The sequence below is a fragment of the Corvus moneduloides genome, chromosome 2 (genome assembly GCF_009650955.1).
Source record: "Corvus moneduloides isolate bCorMon1 chromosome 2, bCorMon1.pri, whole genome shotgun sequence".
Lineage (NCBI taxonomy): Eukaryota > Metazoa > Chordata > Aves > Passeriformes > Corvidae > Corvus > Corvus moneduloides.
In genome coordinates this window covers 92,320,413-92,333,647 of record NC_045477.1, presented here as the reverse complement: position 1 = coordinate 92,333,647, position 13,235 = coordinate 92,320,413, and the positions used below count along the sequence as shown (strand labels likewise).

Sequence of the window (13,235 nt, the reverse complement as noted above, 5' to 3'; positions counted from 1 at the left end):
TTCAGAAGCTGCTGTGACACTGCTCACACCAGGAATCTGTGGCATCAAGTAAGGCTTGGTGTGTTTAAGTAGCGAGGGAGGACTTTATCAGGACTGAATCAAAATTCCATTCGTGGGGAACTTTTGTGATCTTGTTTTGTTTGCAGTGTGAAGACCAAAAGTGATTGTAAAAAGGACTGGTTCTGTAATGGTAATTTTCAGCCTCTTCTTCCTTTTCCCTTTCAGGTTAATGCAGTCATCTGTGGAATCAGTTTGGAATATGGCATTTGACTTCATTCTTGACAATGTTCAGGTAGTTTTACAACAAACTTACGGAAGCACATTAAAAGTTATCTGAACTTGTAGTAAAGAGCTTGATGAGAGCCTGGAGCTCTCTGCTAGCTGTGCCATAAGTGCTTGTGAGGTATTTGCAAAGTGCATGATAGTAATGCCCTGAGTTTTTATAATTTCAAATTTCTTTTTAAACAACAAAGTGTTTTGTACATTTCTTTTCAGAAAGTGCCAAATTTGTCAGTATTGCATGTAAATAATTGTGTTAAAATTCTTTTATTGTAGTATAGAATCTATTTACAAAATGTTTGTTTATAAAGTTTTATGGATTTTTACAGTGAAGTGTTTACAGTTGTTTAATAAAGAACTGTATGTATATTTTTGTACTGATTCTATTTTGTGATGCTTCAGTTTGAATATAGTGAACCCCTTTTACTAAAGCTGCAGCTTTGATTCATTTCACAAAGTTTTACACAGTAGCACTGCCTCAACACATGGAGGAGGCTGCTGTACATGTACCTGGCCACTTTTTGTTTCTTCTACACTAACTTTATTACAGATTTTAAGGTGAGGGAAGAATATTAGTTCATTTTCAATTTCATCCTTCAAAGATTCAAGCCAGGGTGGCCTGAAGAACACAGCTGAAGCCTGGGTGCTGTCTGACCTTGGGTGGGTGTCCTGTCACCTCTGGAGCCGTGCTTCTGGAGGAAAGCAAGTCACCCTGAAGTAGCACTGTAAAGGAGGGCAGAGTAGCCAGCATGGAGCATTGTTCAAGCCTGCGTCTGTCCTCTGCATTGCTCCTACTCAAGATAGAGCCAAGTCTAGAACACCACAGTTCTCCCCAGCCTGTGGCATGCATTTCCTGCATGCAGTACAAAATAGGCTGTAGGGAGCAGCAGAAGCAAAATAAACTGTCCCATCACTGTGTCCCTGCTCATGGCTGTGTTTGCATCCCTGCAGTTCATGTTTGGGGCAAGTCTGCTTTTTCCAGGTGTGCACCAGCCTTGCACAGTTGAACTTGGCCCAGTATGCTGAAGCAAGGCTGTTCAGGTGCCTGGAGAGAATGAAGACCACTTGCCAAAAACCAAGTTGATAAGAAAAATCTCTTCTGAAATAGTGATGGGGGGAGGTGAGAAGTATCCCACATCATGCTGGGGACAGAATTGAGAGCAGGAATGCAAACTGGAGCTAACTCTGGAGCAGGATTTGCACCACTAGCTTAGCTGGAAGCACCTTGCCTAGCACAGGGCAGGAGCTGCTGCAGCTGACAGTACAGCTGGGGCAGAGAAAGCTGCTTACAGCAGTGGCAGCGAGGTTTTAGCCTTAGGTTGTGCCCTTGGCTTCCTCATACCAGACACTGGGAGAGGCACCAACTTGGCAGCCCTCTACAGCCAGGTGATGGATGAGGGAAGGGCAGGAGATGTCACTTCCCTTGACTTCAGTAAGGCTTTTCATTAAATCTCCTGTACCATCCTCAGGGACAAGCTGGTGAAGTACAGGCTGGACAGAGAGAGAGAGAGAGAGAGAGAAGTTTATTGAAAACACCTGGGCACTGGTACAAAGTCTTGTTAGGGACCAGGCCCAAGTGGTACCCAGAGCCAGTACCACATCCAGTCCTATCCATCACCTTTGTAAAGGACCTGGAGGAGGGGGCTGCGTGCCCTCAGCACTTTGCTGATGACACAGGGTGGGTTGAGAGGGTGGGGGGTGCTGCTTCCAGAGACCCAGCAAACGCTGGGAACCTCGTGAAGTGCAGCATAAAGAGGTGCCAGGTTCTGCTCCCAGGGAGGGGCCAGCTCTGCAGGAAGGCCTGGGCCTGCCACCTTGCCAGGCTGCACAAGGAAGATCATCCCCAGGAGTCAAGGCAGGAGGTTGTTCCCTCTGCTCAGCACTGGTGAGAGGCACCTGCAGTGCTGAGCCCAGTGCTGGGCTCCTCAGTACAAGAGAGACACAGGGCCACTCTCAACACAGGCCCCAATGGTGCCTAAGGGAGTGGAGCTTCTTCCACAACACAAGGAGAGCTGGGGCCTTGAGAAGGCTGGGGGAATCTGATCCATGTGTACAAACACCTGAGGGTGCTCGTTCACTTGCATCAAGTCATAGATACGTGTCTAGAGAGAGATGGACATTATCTGAATCAAGATCTCTCAAGTTTCCATTAGTTTCTAGTTTGGGTCTTGCAGAGCCCCTTCAGTTCCTGCTTTTGAAGCTGCCTTTTTCTCTTCCCCTTGGTTTAGAAAAACAGCACAACTGCTCCCATTGCAGCAGGTACTGCTGAAACTGAAGCAGGTATTTTACTAGTCAGGTTTCAGGTACATCCCTGGCTTTGGAGCTGATGACAGATTTAAAATTGGCATCGTTAAAAGGACCCGTCCTTAATTGTCAGGCTATATTTAAGTTCCACAACAGGAGCCTGCCAAAGTAGCATATCCATTTCCCAGAGTTAACCTATGGGAAGAACACCCTTGCCTGTTTGAGGAAACAATGCAGAGCACATCAAGACCACACTATTTGACATCTGTGTTCATAAGAACTTTTTATTAGTGTAGTTTTCATGATTGCATAGTTTGCAAAAGAAAATTTTAACAATTAAATGCAATCTCCTCCCTATGATCATTCTGTTCACCAACTGCTGCGAATTTGCACCACACACCAACCATAGTGAAAAGGTCCTGTTCCATGGCAAGTTTAAAGTCTAACAACAAAAAAAAACTCCAGAAAATTAAATTCCATTTGCAAAGGAGGTGAGTTATTAAATGTTCCTTTGTAATGGAGTCCAAAGTCTCAATCATAACATTCAGATTTTTCCAACAAAAAAAGTCATCCAAGTGACAGAAGAAATCTGATCAAATTGCATGTTACGTATTAAACTCTTTTAAGTATCTTAAATGCTAAAAATCTCAGCTGCATAAATGCTCCTCACTTTTGTTCCAGCTTGTGCTTTTGAAGAGTGTTTGTTTTGCTCCCATCAACATGAGCTGTGAGTTACCCAGAGACAGCCTGAGTAAGAATACATCAAGCTGTCATCCCAGGCAGGGAGGCAGAGGGGAAGGGGGGGTAGGAAAATGCTGGGATTACAGACTGACTTCTGGTCATCACAAACATCCACGCTGGAGCTGGTTCAGTCCCACGGTGTCAGGTGACTCTGCAGCTGTGATGCAGCATCCAAAGTCACAGCTCCCTGGCCGGCAGCTGTTTGCAGGTGCTTACACTCCTGAGCAGCAGCTGGGGAAGAGATGCCAGCTCTGACCTCCTCTGGGACTTGTGCCGTGCTAAACACCTGGCCTGCCCCTCCCGTGCTTCGGAACGCTGACATCACCACCTTGAGCACACAGGAAGTGCATTCCTTTGCTGGAACAGCCTCCACCCTTTTGCCAAGCAGAGAGAGGCAAGAGGGCCCCTGCCTGGCCTTTCCACATCGGCCACAGCCCATGAAGTGAAACTTTGATTACTGAAGCAAACTGTAAAACAAATGGGCTGCTATGTCCATCTCCTTTATTTGTGGCTCTGCATTAGAATGATTACAGGTTGACTTCCATGAACTGTACAAGCAGCAAAAGGTGGGCAGCTATGCTTTACAACATTGTTTCACACAAAGCAAATACAGAGATATCCAATTGCCTAATTTTCTATTTAAAAAAAAAACTCTATAGGCACAAAGCAGAAGAATGTTGGAAAAGAAAGTCAAGGAAAGAGGTATGCATAAATAAAGAAGTATTTCTTACATCAAAAATGTCCCGAGAATCACAAAGTCTGCAGAAGCTTGGTTAATCAAATACTGCAGTCCTGCTCTCATCAGTATAAAAGTGAAAGAGCTTTAGTTCTGTAATAAAAATTCAATTTCTTTTATTTTGGAGAGAAGGAGGGAAAAAGGGTAGAAGGAAGGTGTAAGAGAGGGAAGGGCAAACTTTAAAACAGCAGCCAGTATTAGGAAGGGTAGTAGGAGGGGTGAACAGGCACATTGGAACCATGGGAACATGTAAATTGACCACTGTCAAACCAGTGTAAATTTCTTGGTTTCTCATGGAAAACATTTTATCCACATATTTTCCTCCCAAACATATATCCAACACTGTCTTCAATATAGGACTTTGTTGGTAACTTTTTTAGAACAGGAAGAGTGCATTTATTCCTGCCTCCCCATTGCTGTAAAAGTTATCTAGATGATTTCAAACACTTTCTTCAGTTCTACTATAAGCTGCCAGTCAGACTTCTGCATCTCATCCCTGAACCAGTCCTTCAGAGCATCGATGGACTGACGGCTGATCTGTAACACACGAGACAAACCCATCAGAAACACAGAGATATTAAAAGCAGCTTTCAGCACACTGGAAACAGTTAATCTGAAGAAAGGGCAGTCTGCACACCAGGTAAACTCAGTCTAAGCCCACATTTTGCTACTGCTCAGCTGTGTGACCCATCCCATGATTCCCTTCACTTCTCCTCACACCATGTCCCTTATCTGGTCTTGAGGGGCTGCAGCTGGACAGACCATCCCACACCTTATGCAGTAAGGCCAGAACTGGAGAGGTCTCCTGCTTCCACCAGGGCCCACAGGACCAGCAACCCCTCCCTGTCCCTGTCCCGGGCCCTACTCACCCTTAATTTGTGGGCACAGGCCCCTGGCACGTGTGTGGCAGGGGGTGTCCTATGACATGGTGACTAAAGCAGCTGGGAGGGCGGAGAGCTGTGGCTTTACTTCCAACAGCAAAAGATGGAGCAAGGGATCATCTCCTCATCCAAGCTCGGTGCCCCATAATTAGAGCAACTGGAGGATTGCTATTTTATTGTGCAATTTCAAGCACTGGCTGTGATGCCCTGGGGGACTGCTGAGCACCAGCTCTGTCTACAAACAGTAGTTGGTGAATATTAAGTGTGGCATTTTGCCCTCTCAGGCACTCTGAGCTGCAAGGTCTTTCCAGCCACAGCCCCTCATTCCTTTGGGCCTCTGCAGGGGCACCATTACAAACCTCAAACCACAGCTCCAGAGCCCCTCAGCTGCACAATGCCACACACACACACTCTGTGACAGAAGGCTCCACCCATGCTTTTCAGGCTTCATGCAACATTTCCACTTCAAGCAAGCTGCCACTGTCCTAAGCCCTCTCAAAAAATGCAGATTGCTCTTACCTTGCTGACAAGGATATCTGTTGCTTCAAAATGTCGTCCATACATTTTAGGTGATTCCCCAGGAATAGGTTCTATTTTAACACACACTTCTTGGCCTTTCTTTGCAACATCCACTGGTTTGTGGTTTATTTCAATACTTGTAACTATTCCAATTTCGACAAACTGTAACACAATGAAGCAGCTGTAACACATCCACCAAACCTCTGCGCACACATCCTTCTCTAAACTCCTGTTTGTAGGCACAAACTTGCTGCAGGAAGAGCAGCACTGGCAGAGCTGCTGCCCCAGCACAGGCAAACACAGAGCACAGCAAGTGCTCCATCCTGAAAAGGGCAGGGACACCAACCTCCTGCAGCTTATCTGGGATATCAATTGGTTATCCCTTAAAATGTCAGGAGTTGGTTGCCCCCTTTTTTAGCCATCAGGCATGACAATTTTGCCTGTTACTCAATACCACAGCACACAACTGGCAGCAGGGAAGGAGAGTGGTTGACAGGCAGGTGCCCTCCAGCCACACTTCCTTGTGCCCTGCTCCCGGGCTCAACTCTTCTGGCAGAGAGCAGCAAGATATTTGAGCACCAGAAGAAAGACTTGATCTACAAGTCTGAACCTCATCTCCTGCCAGAAATCTGTGCACTGAGGAAAGGCATACAAGCACTCCATGGTGCAACACCCCAGGAACTACCAGCTGGATCAAACATCCAGTGGGAAGAGAGCCTTACTTACATTTTTGCTAGGTACACACATGGGAGTCCCCTGCTTCACCTGGCCGGCCTCCACCACAACACCCATCACTATTGGGTCACGAGAGTTGAAAATGAACTGAGGGAGTATTTTCAACTTGCACGGAAACACTGCTATATGCCTGGAAGATGACAAGAAAAGGCACTTTGAAAGATATGCTGGGACAGTATGTAACAATAACAGTTCTGCCTTCTCCCACACTTCTTGGGCATTCATTCTAGGAGTGTTACTTGGAGAAAAATCAAGCAGGAAAAAACCTCTTTTCTAATCTTGCTAATTCTAGTCAATACCTGATCTTCAAGATCTACAAGGAACAATAATCATGCATGCCTGGCATGGATTTTAATTTGACAGGCTTGAGCACTCAACTTGGACCAAGACCAAAGGAGTAGTAATTTTACAGTGTAATTAGAGCTTCACAAGAACACAGGAATAGAAATATTGCTGCCTGAACTCCAAAATTTCAAGATTTTTGTTTGCCAAGTAAACAAATACATTTAAATGCTGAGCTAAACAAACTCCAGTTGGGATCAATATGAAATGAAATACGTTTTATTTTGACTGTCCTTATTCTACTGAAGACCACCCAATGACACATGATTCCAAAAATTAATTTTGGGTCCCTATAAATCCTTAAATGATTACATATTCATGTTACTGCAGTTGGAATTAACCCCTCTACACTGGGATTGCATGAATATGAAACAATAGAATCCAAATCCCTTTAGTTTTGTTTTTTTAATTCTGCAAGACTAACCCATCTGTCACAAACTAGGAAGAGAAGCCTAGTATAGAAAGCAAACCTTAATAAAAACACTCCATATTATACAAAAGTTCTAGCTCAATCTTGTATCTGCTGCACAGCTTTCACAGCTCTCACCCTACTAGGCCTAATCCCAGATCTAAACAATTAGACTGGAGCACCAAATTCTTGAAAACTATCAATTTATTGTCATACAATCTTCCTCCTCTCCTCCCTTTCTATTAGAAGTACATGCTAAGTAATAATAAAGAAACAAATAGTTAAATACAGCTTAATTTACACTAAAATAAGAGAGAGACTTATTAGGGAAGCATCCAGAATACAATTGCTCACACTTACTTGAATTCCTCTTGCTTCTGCTTTTTGTAGTCTTGTCTATATTTTGTGAAGGCATCGAATAAGTGATAAATGATTTCAGCACTAAAAATACGAACTCCTAAGCTATCAGCCATCTCCTGTGCGTCACGTTCAATCCTCACATCGAATGCCAGAATGACGGCGTACCTGGAGGGAACAGAGAGCCCAACAGTTCACCCCACACACCACAAACCCAGAGCTACGGCCGGCCCTTCCTGCAGCACCGCTGCACATTTATCAACTGAGCAAAAGCAAAGCTACTTACTGTGGGTCATGCTCCAGCATAACTGATGCCTTCATAACATCTTTTTTATGGACAGGACCTATATTAATTCCCGAATACTGTTGAAGAAAGCCACAAAAATCAAGTCACTAATCTTTCTGAGTCAAAAGGAAACAGTTACTGACTAAAACACAGAATCAACGGCATCAGATAAAGCACACTAGTACTTACTGGCACTTCTGATGTTTTAAGAAATTCAAGTAATGCCTCTAAAGAGCCTAACGTAGAAGCCTGGACATAAACACCTTTCTCTTCTAATTTGATTGCATTTAGTGTTTGCTTCAGTTCATGTATTAGTTCATCCTTTAGAAAAAAAACAGGAGAGAAAAAAGCAAGTTTTAGTCCTCTTGCTACTGATGCCTCAGGGTACAAAATCTTCCTGTTCACGAGCTGCTGAAAATATGCGACAGCCATGCTGATAGATCCCACCTGACAGACGTGCAGTGTAAGTCACACACAGCCAATGAGACTCCTGACTGTTTCTGGCATTAGAAAAGCCTGAGCTGAACTAGACCTGAGGATTTTGCAGGAAGGTGATCATAAACTGGGCAGATGCCCACCTTCAGAGCTGGTAACATTTCTCTGCAGACTATACATCACTTTCCCCAGCACTGCAATTTTCTGCTGGCACGGCTGTGCAAACATTGTGTGGCAATGCCCTTGGCTGCCTGAGGATCAGTGACAAAAGCTGACACCTAAAACCATGAGCTGGAAAGGATCCTGAACACTCTTTAGGCCTGGGTACAAAACAGGATGCAAGAGCAGCAAAGCCTCTTCCTCTGGCAGATGAATGGGTTTTGCCATTGACTTTTAGCCATCATGTATCTACTACCAGTAGTACACTTTAAGTAAATACTCATATGTACCCAGCAACAAGGTCTATGTTTGGACACCCCAAAAGTTTGACCTCCCTTCAGAAGCACAAATAAATAGACAGAAGACTAAAGGAAAACTATGATTAGAAGTAAATTAGCAACATGTGAGTTTCCTTTCTAAACTAACTTCCTGCCTTTGGAAAACAAGAAGCAGTTTTGGGTTTAGGATAGCTATATCCTTTCTTCTGTCATTTTTAACATGTAAGTCCCAAAAGAAATTTATTACAAAAGTCTTAAATTAGCTTTGCAATTAGTAGAGTTTGCAAAACTCCACTAGTAGATATGTACCTAATATAATTTGATTAGAATATTTCCATAAATTATTAAAAATACCAAATCAGTAATTAACAGAGCCAAACTATGCCATGATACTTGTGTTCAAACCTTATTCTAGCAGCAGAGACACCCCAGCAAAATGTCAGGGAAAAAACTAACGGTCAAGATACTAAAAACATCACACCACCAAAGCTTCACATGAGCACAAGGCTAAAACGTGTTACTGGAACAGTTTTTAAAACAACCAAAAAACCCAGTTATTTGCAAACTGAGCTCTCAACATTTGAGTTGCATCACCAGAGAGCTCAAGTTACCCTCAGTGTGTTGTACTTCAACATCAGCCACCTCACCTTGAGGACTGGGACTTCATCCTCTTTATGAGCTACGAGCAATGGCAAACCAGCCAAGGTCTTTTCCAAGTCTTTCCCAAGAATCTTCACGCCTTGAGCAGCAACAACCTCTTTGTGCTTTTCATACTGGTTCTGAAAGAGAGAATATACACATTAGCAAAGACTTCTGTGCTGGTGCACAGCAACACAACTCAGTGCTAAGCAGCTGAAGAACACGGTGGGGAGCAGCGAAGCGCAGCAGCTCCCAACTTTTCATCAATGACTGTCTCTGCTTTTCATTTGCATGTCTCAGTCTTTGTGCTCTTCTCCCTTCAGATACCCCCTGCACCCCTGCCGAGGTGGGCAGGACACAGGGAAGTCTTCTAAAAGAAGAGGAGGGGGCCAAAAAGGAACATATACTAGAAAAGAACAAGCAGCAATAGACAGCTACTCACTAATAAAACCCCACAAATTCAGCCCCATAGGCAAGTGATGGGAAGATGCCAAGAGCTTAACAAAAACACTAAAGCTTCGCTGACACACAGCCCAAGGCTCTGTGCAGGAAGGGCTGTCTTGATCTCCCACTGGATGCCATCCAGCCTTCTCATGTGCATAATTCCATGTTCAGTTTCCAAGGTTCTCCCCTCATCCAGGGGAACCTCAAAGATCTCACACTCAGGGCATGGCTCTAAGACGTAACAAATAAGATCTTTAAATTGATGTTGGAAGGATTTTCTGGTTTGTTTCTTAATTTATTTAGATGTCCCATCCTTCTCTTAAAACTGCAAGGCAGGTTCCCTCCTCAGTAAGCACTTTGTTCCTGCAAACCTCTATCCTTTAGCTCTCCACCCCAGAATGTGGGTCTTATTTCAAGGACAACAATTCCACATGAACAAGCTGAATCAAAATGCATCCTGACTGCCTGCCTCAAAAGAGCTGAACAGCTACCCTAGGTCCACTTCCCCAGCTCAAGGTTCCCAAACCTTAAAGCCTATCCTATTACATTCACCTAGGTTATCTGTACAGAAGTTTTCTTTGCCTTCAAAAAAAAAAAAAATCTGTGCAGACATTTATTCCTTCCCTTTTAAACAGGAAACATCAAAGCAGCTCTTTTCATCCCCTTTGAATTGCATGCACTAATCTTAATATATATGTATTCATTTATTTACAGCCTTTTGCTTCTGTGTCTCCTCCTCATTTTATGGAAAGCCATGCAGGAAGGATCTCAAATTCAGGGTCTCTCCTCAGGCTAGTAAGACTAGGGCAGCAAAACCTCCAACAACCTTTGTAAATGCCAAGAGGCTGCAGATTCTGCAGAAGTCATGGTCACTGGCACTCACCAACCAGCCCTAGAAACTCATGTGTTCACTTTTCTCAAATCTAAGTGTATGTGATTTTTGTTACTAATATTATAACTTTAACTCAGAAGTCACTGTAGTAGTACACTCCAGTTTCCATTTAAGATGGGTATCTCCCTCTCACATGTAGCCACATACTTGAATCCCTTATTAAAGCATACACATCCTAAACCTCACAGCAAGGTAATTCCTTGACCATTTTCTTTGCCACTGCTGTGAAAACACACACCCCAACAGGAACATACATTTTCACAAGAGACACCAGATGCACCCTGCATTGCCCTTGAAGCCCCCTTTAAATACCGTTACTATAACCACATTCTACTACATTCTCTTTTTATAAAGTTTGATTTATTTTTTTCCTGGGTCATAATACCAGTACAGTAACCAGCTGCCATACCTTAACTCGTAGCTCCTTCATAGGAGGAGGCAGCAGAAGACCTCTAATCTGAGTTACGATAGGACCTTCTACCCCAGGAACAATAATGGTGTCTCCTTCTCTCAGACGTCCATTAATCAGAATAACATCTATGGTAGTGCCCATGCCTGGCAGTGCTTTAACCTGAATGAAAGGGGGAAAAAGTTACTTCTTATTTAAGCACTTCAAACATAAATTTTTTACCAGGAGGAAGGGTGCAGGGAAGGGAGAAATTTCTGTATGAATTTCAAGAAGAGTTGCTGTATTACCTCCATGACTTGAGCTCTCAGCTCCTGACACTCTGCCAGTCTCTTGGTCAGCATGGTTTGTGTGAGCTCAACAAGAAGAGCTATCAGACTTCCCATGCCATCCCCTGTGTGAGCAGAGGTAGGTACAAGAGAAACAAAAGTGCGAGGATCCTTATTCTCATAAAACAAGGCAGCGTTCAAGCCCTGGAATCAGGATTAATAGTTACATAGGGAAAAGCACATATACACATCATTATTAACAGCAACATTCAAGCTCAGTCAAATACCACTGCATTTTTTAAATCCCAATTTAAAAAACCAACACTGTTACTGACAGCATGCTATGGAACCTCAATCCACACTTGGAAACAGTGTGGGATAACTCTACAAAGTTAATTATCCCATCTAGCTTCTAGACAGCATTGTATGTCACCAACAGAGGAAGTTCCCAGAACTGATGTGATTCATACCCTGCCAGCATCCAAGAGAAAAAAGAGACAGATGGGATTCTCTCAGGCTATTCCCAAAGAGAAAAAGAACAGTGACAGAAAACCTCATCTGCTGTTCATGACTCCATTGACCATGCACAGCAATTAGATATTTTTCTCCAAACCAGCGCTAAGGATGGAGCAGTTAAAATTACGTAAAATGTAAAAACAACGAAGCTTGGTTTATGAGAGGCTAACACCAATGTGTCAGAAGAGATGCAACAGTTTTCTTGATATTCCAAGTTGTTTTGAGGAAAGGGGAAAAAACAAAACAAAAAACACCCACAAACCCAAAACAAACCACACCACTCATCCACCCTTTACTATCACTTCTTCTCAGCAAAGAACCTTGAATATTCCAACCTACCTGTTTTGCAAATTCCACTATGATAGCTTTTGCACGTTCTTCGAATTCATCTTTTGTATTTTTTTTCTGCTTCTTTAAGGTGACAGCTACATCTGTATCTGGACTTTTTTTCCAGTCATACAACCTATCAATCTTGAAAATACAGCAGTATGTCATCTTATGCAGCTTACTAAGGGTGTCTTTATGCTTATGCCACATCATCAGTGAGAAATACTTTATCAGCCAACTTAGCCAGCCATCTACCTGCTCCAGTAATTAAATGAAATAGTTTTTATTTGCTTTAGCTGCTATATTTAGCTCTGTTTAAGTCAGGCAGCATTACAGGATAGCAATATTACTTCCGATTTTAAAAATTCGAGCTACAGTAATCTAGGTTCATATGGAAAAAGTTTATATGCATAAATTACATCAAGGTTAAAATAAAACATTCAGAAGACACCTGTTTACAGATTCACATACACACAAAAAAACCCAAAAACCACAGAGGTGTTTGTGGTTTTTCCTGAAAAGAGACTACACTAGTTTTACAAAGAACTTTTAAAATTTACTGGTAAATATGGACCCTTTCCCATGTTGCTACAGAGAAGGAACCAGAGTGGGGCTGTTCAAAAGACACAACTGTATTTCTGAAACACTTCCCCAAGACAGCTGCCAAAGCAGGACAGGTTTAGCCCAAAAACCTATTTGCTGTACAAATCAAAACTACATCTTAAGAAAATGGATTATAACCTGGTCAAATAATACAACTACAACTTAAAATGCAAGGACTCTTAGCTATTTAATTTCAGGCTCACTGTAGGTCTTTGATGGCAATGAAAGACGGTTGGGTCTTTGTGTCTGACCAAGACAGAACTCTACACTACTCTGCTGTAAGGCCTGGACACCTCTTTATCCAAGAAGTTGTTTGTGTTCTTTCAAAAAGTAGCTGGTTTTGGCAATGAGATAACGGCCTCCTCAGTTCCAACCATCTTCAATCTTAATGCTCCTTTCATTTTTTGAAGTATATTGCACTTTTTACACTGCAAATGAATAGCCTTCTGACAGCTCTCTGTCAGCATGTCAGATAGCTTCCAAAGTCATTGGACATGAGCAATTTCCATATATATATATTATATAATTCATCGAGTCATCACAAACAGGCAGCATAATTTCTCATGCACAGGATTTCTAAAAACAGGGCTGAAAATAGCTGGCTAATTTTCCATCTAATATTGCAAAGCCCAAAACACTTCCCACCAGTGATTAACATTACTGCTCCATGGGCTTAAAGTCAGCTTGTCTTCAAGTCAAACTAACCAGTATCAGTGGCTAAAATAAAGTATGACCTGT

The 13,235-nt window shown here is 42.9% G+C and overlaps 2 protein-coding genes across 8 annotated transcripts in view; one reads left to right on the top strand and one right to left on the bottom strand.

Moving 5' to 3' along the window:
* REV1 (REV1 DNA directed polymerase) overlaps positions 1-660 on the top strand; it is a 56,265-nt gene extending 55,605 nt beyond the window's left edge. For 4 of the 5 annotated variants that reach the window (XM_032100349.1, XM_032100351.1, XM_032100352.1 and 1 more), the window contains one exon: positions 226-660. In XM_032100349.1, the coding sequence (XP_031956240.1) occupies positions 226-337 (112 nt within the window). In that variant the 3' untranslated portion in view covers positions 338-660. The remainder of the gene's footprint in view (positions 1-225) is intronic. The other variant, XM_032100350.1, reaches the window with a different exon arrangement.
* A 2,127-nt stretch (positions 661-2,787) lies between these two features.
* EIF5B (eukaryotic translation initiation factor 5B) overlaps positions 2,788-13,235 on the bottom strand; it is a 38,651-nt gene continuing 28,203 nt past the window's right edge. For all 3 annotated transcript variants that reach the window (XM_032100345.1, XM_032100343.1, XM_032100344.1), the window contains exons 15-24: positions 11,907-12,038; positions 11,073-11,255; positions 10,786-10,947; positions 9,049-9,180; positions 7,719-7,850; positions 7,530-7,606; positions 7,247-7,411; positions 6,127-6,265; positions 5,401-5,562; positions 2,788-4,537 (exon numbers count right to left, since the gene is read on the bottom strand). In XM_032100345.1, coding sequence (XP_031956236.1) covers positions 4,430-4,537; positions 5,401-5,562; positions 6,127-6,265; positions 7,247-7,411; positions 7,530-7,606; positions 7,719-7,850; positions 9,049-9,180; positions 10,786-10,947; positions 11,073-11,255; positions 11,907-12,038 — 1,392 coding nt within the window. In that variant the 3' untranslated portion in view covers positions 2,788-4,429. The remainder of the gene's footprint in view (positions 4,538-5,400; positions 5,563-6,126; positions 6,266-7,246; positions 7,412-7,529; positions 7,607-7,718; positions 7,851-9,048; positions 9,181-10,785; positions 10,948-11,072; positions 11,256-11,906; positions 12,039-13,235) is intronic.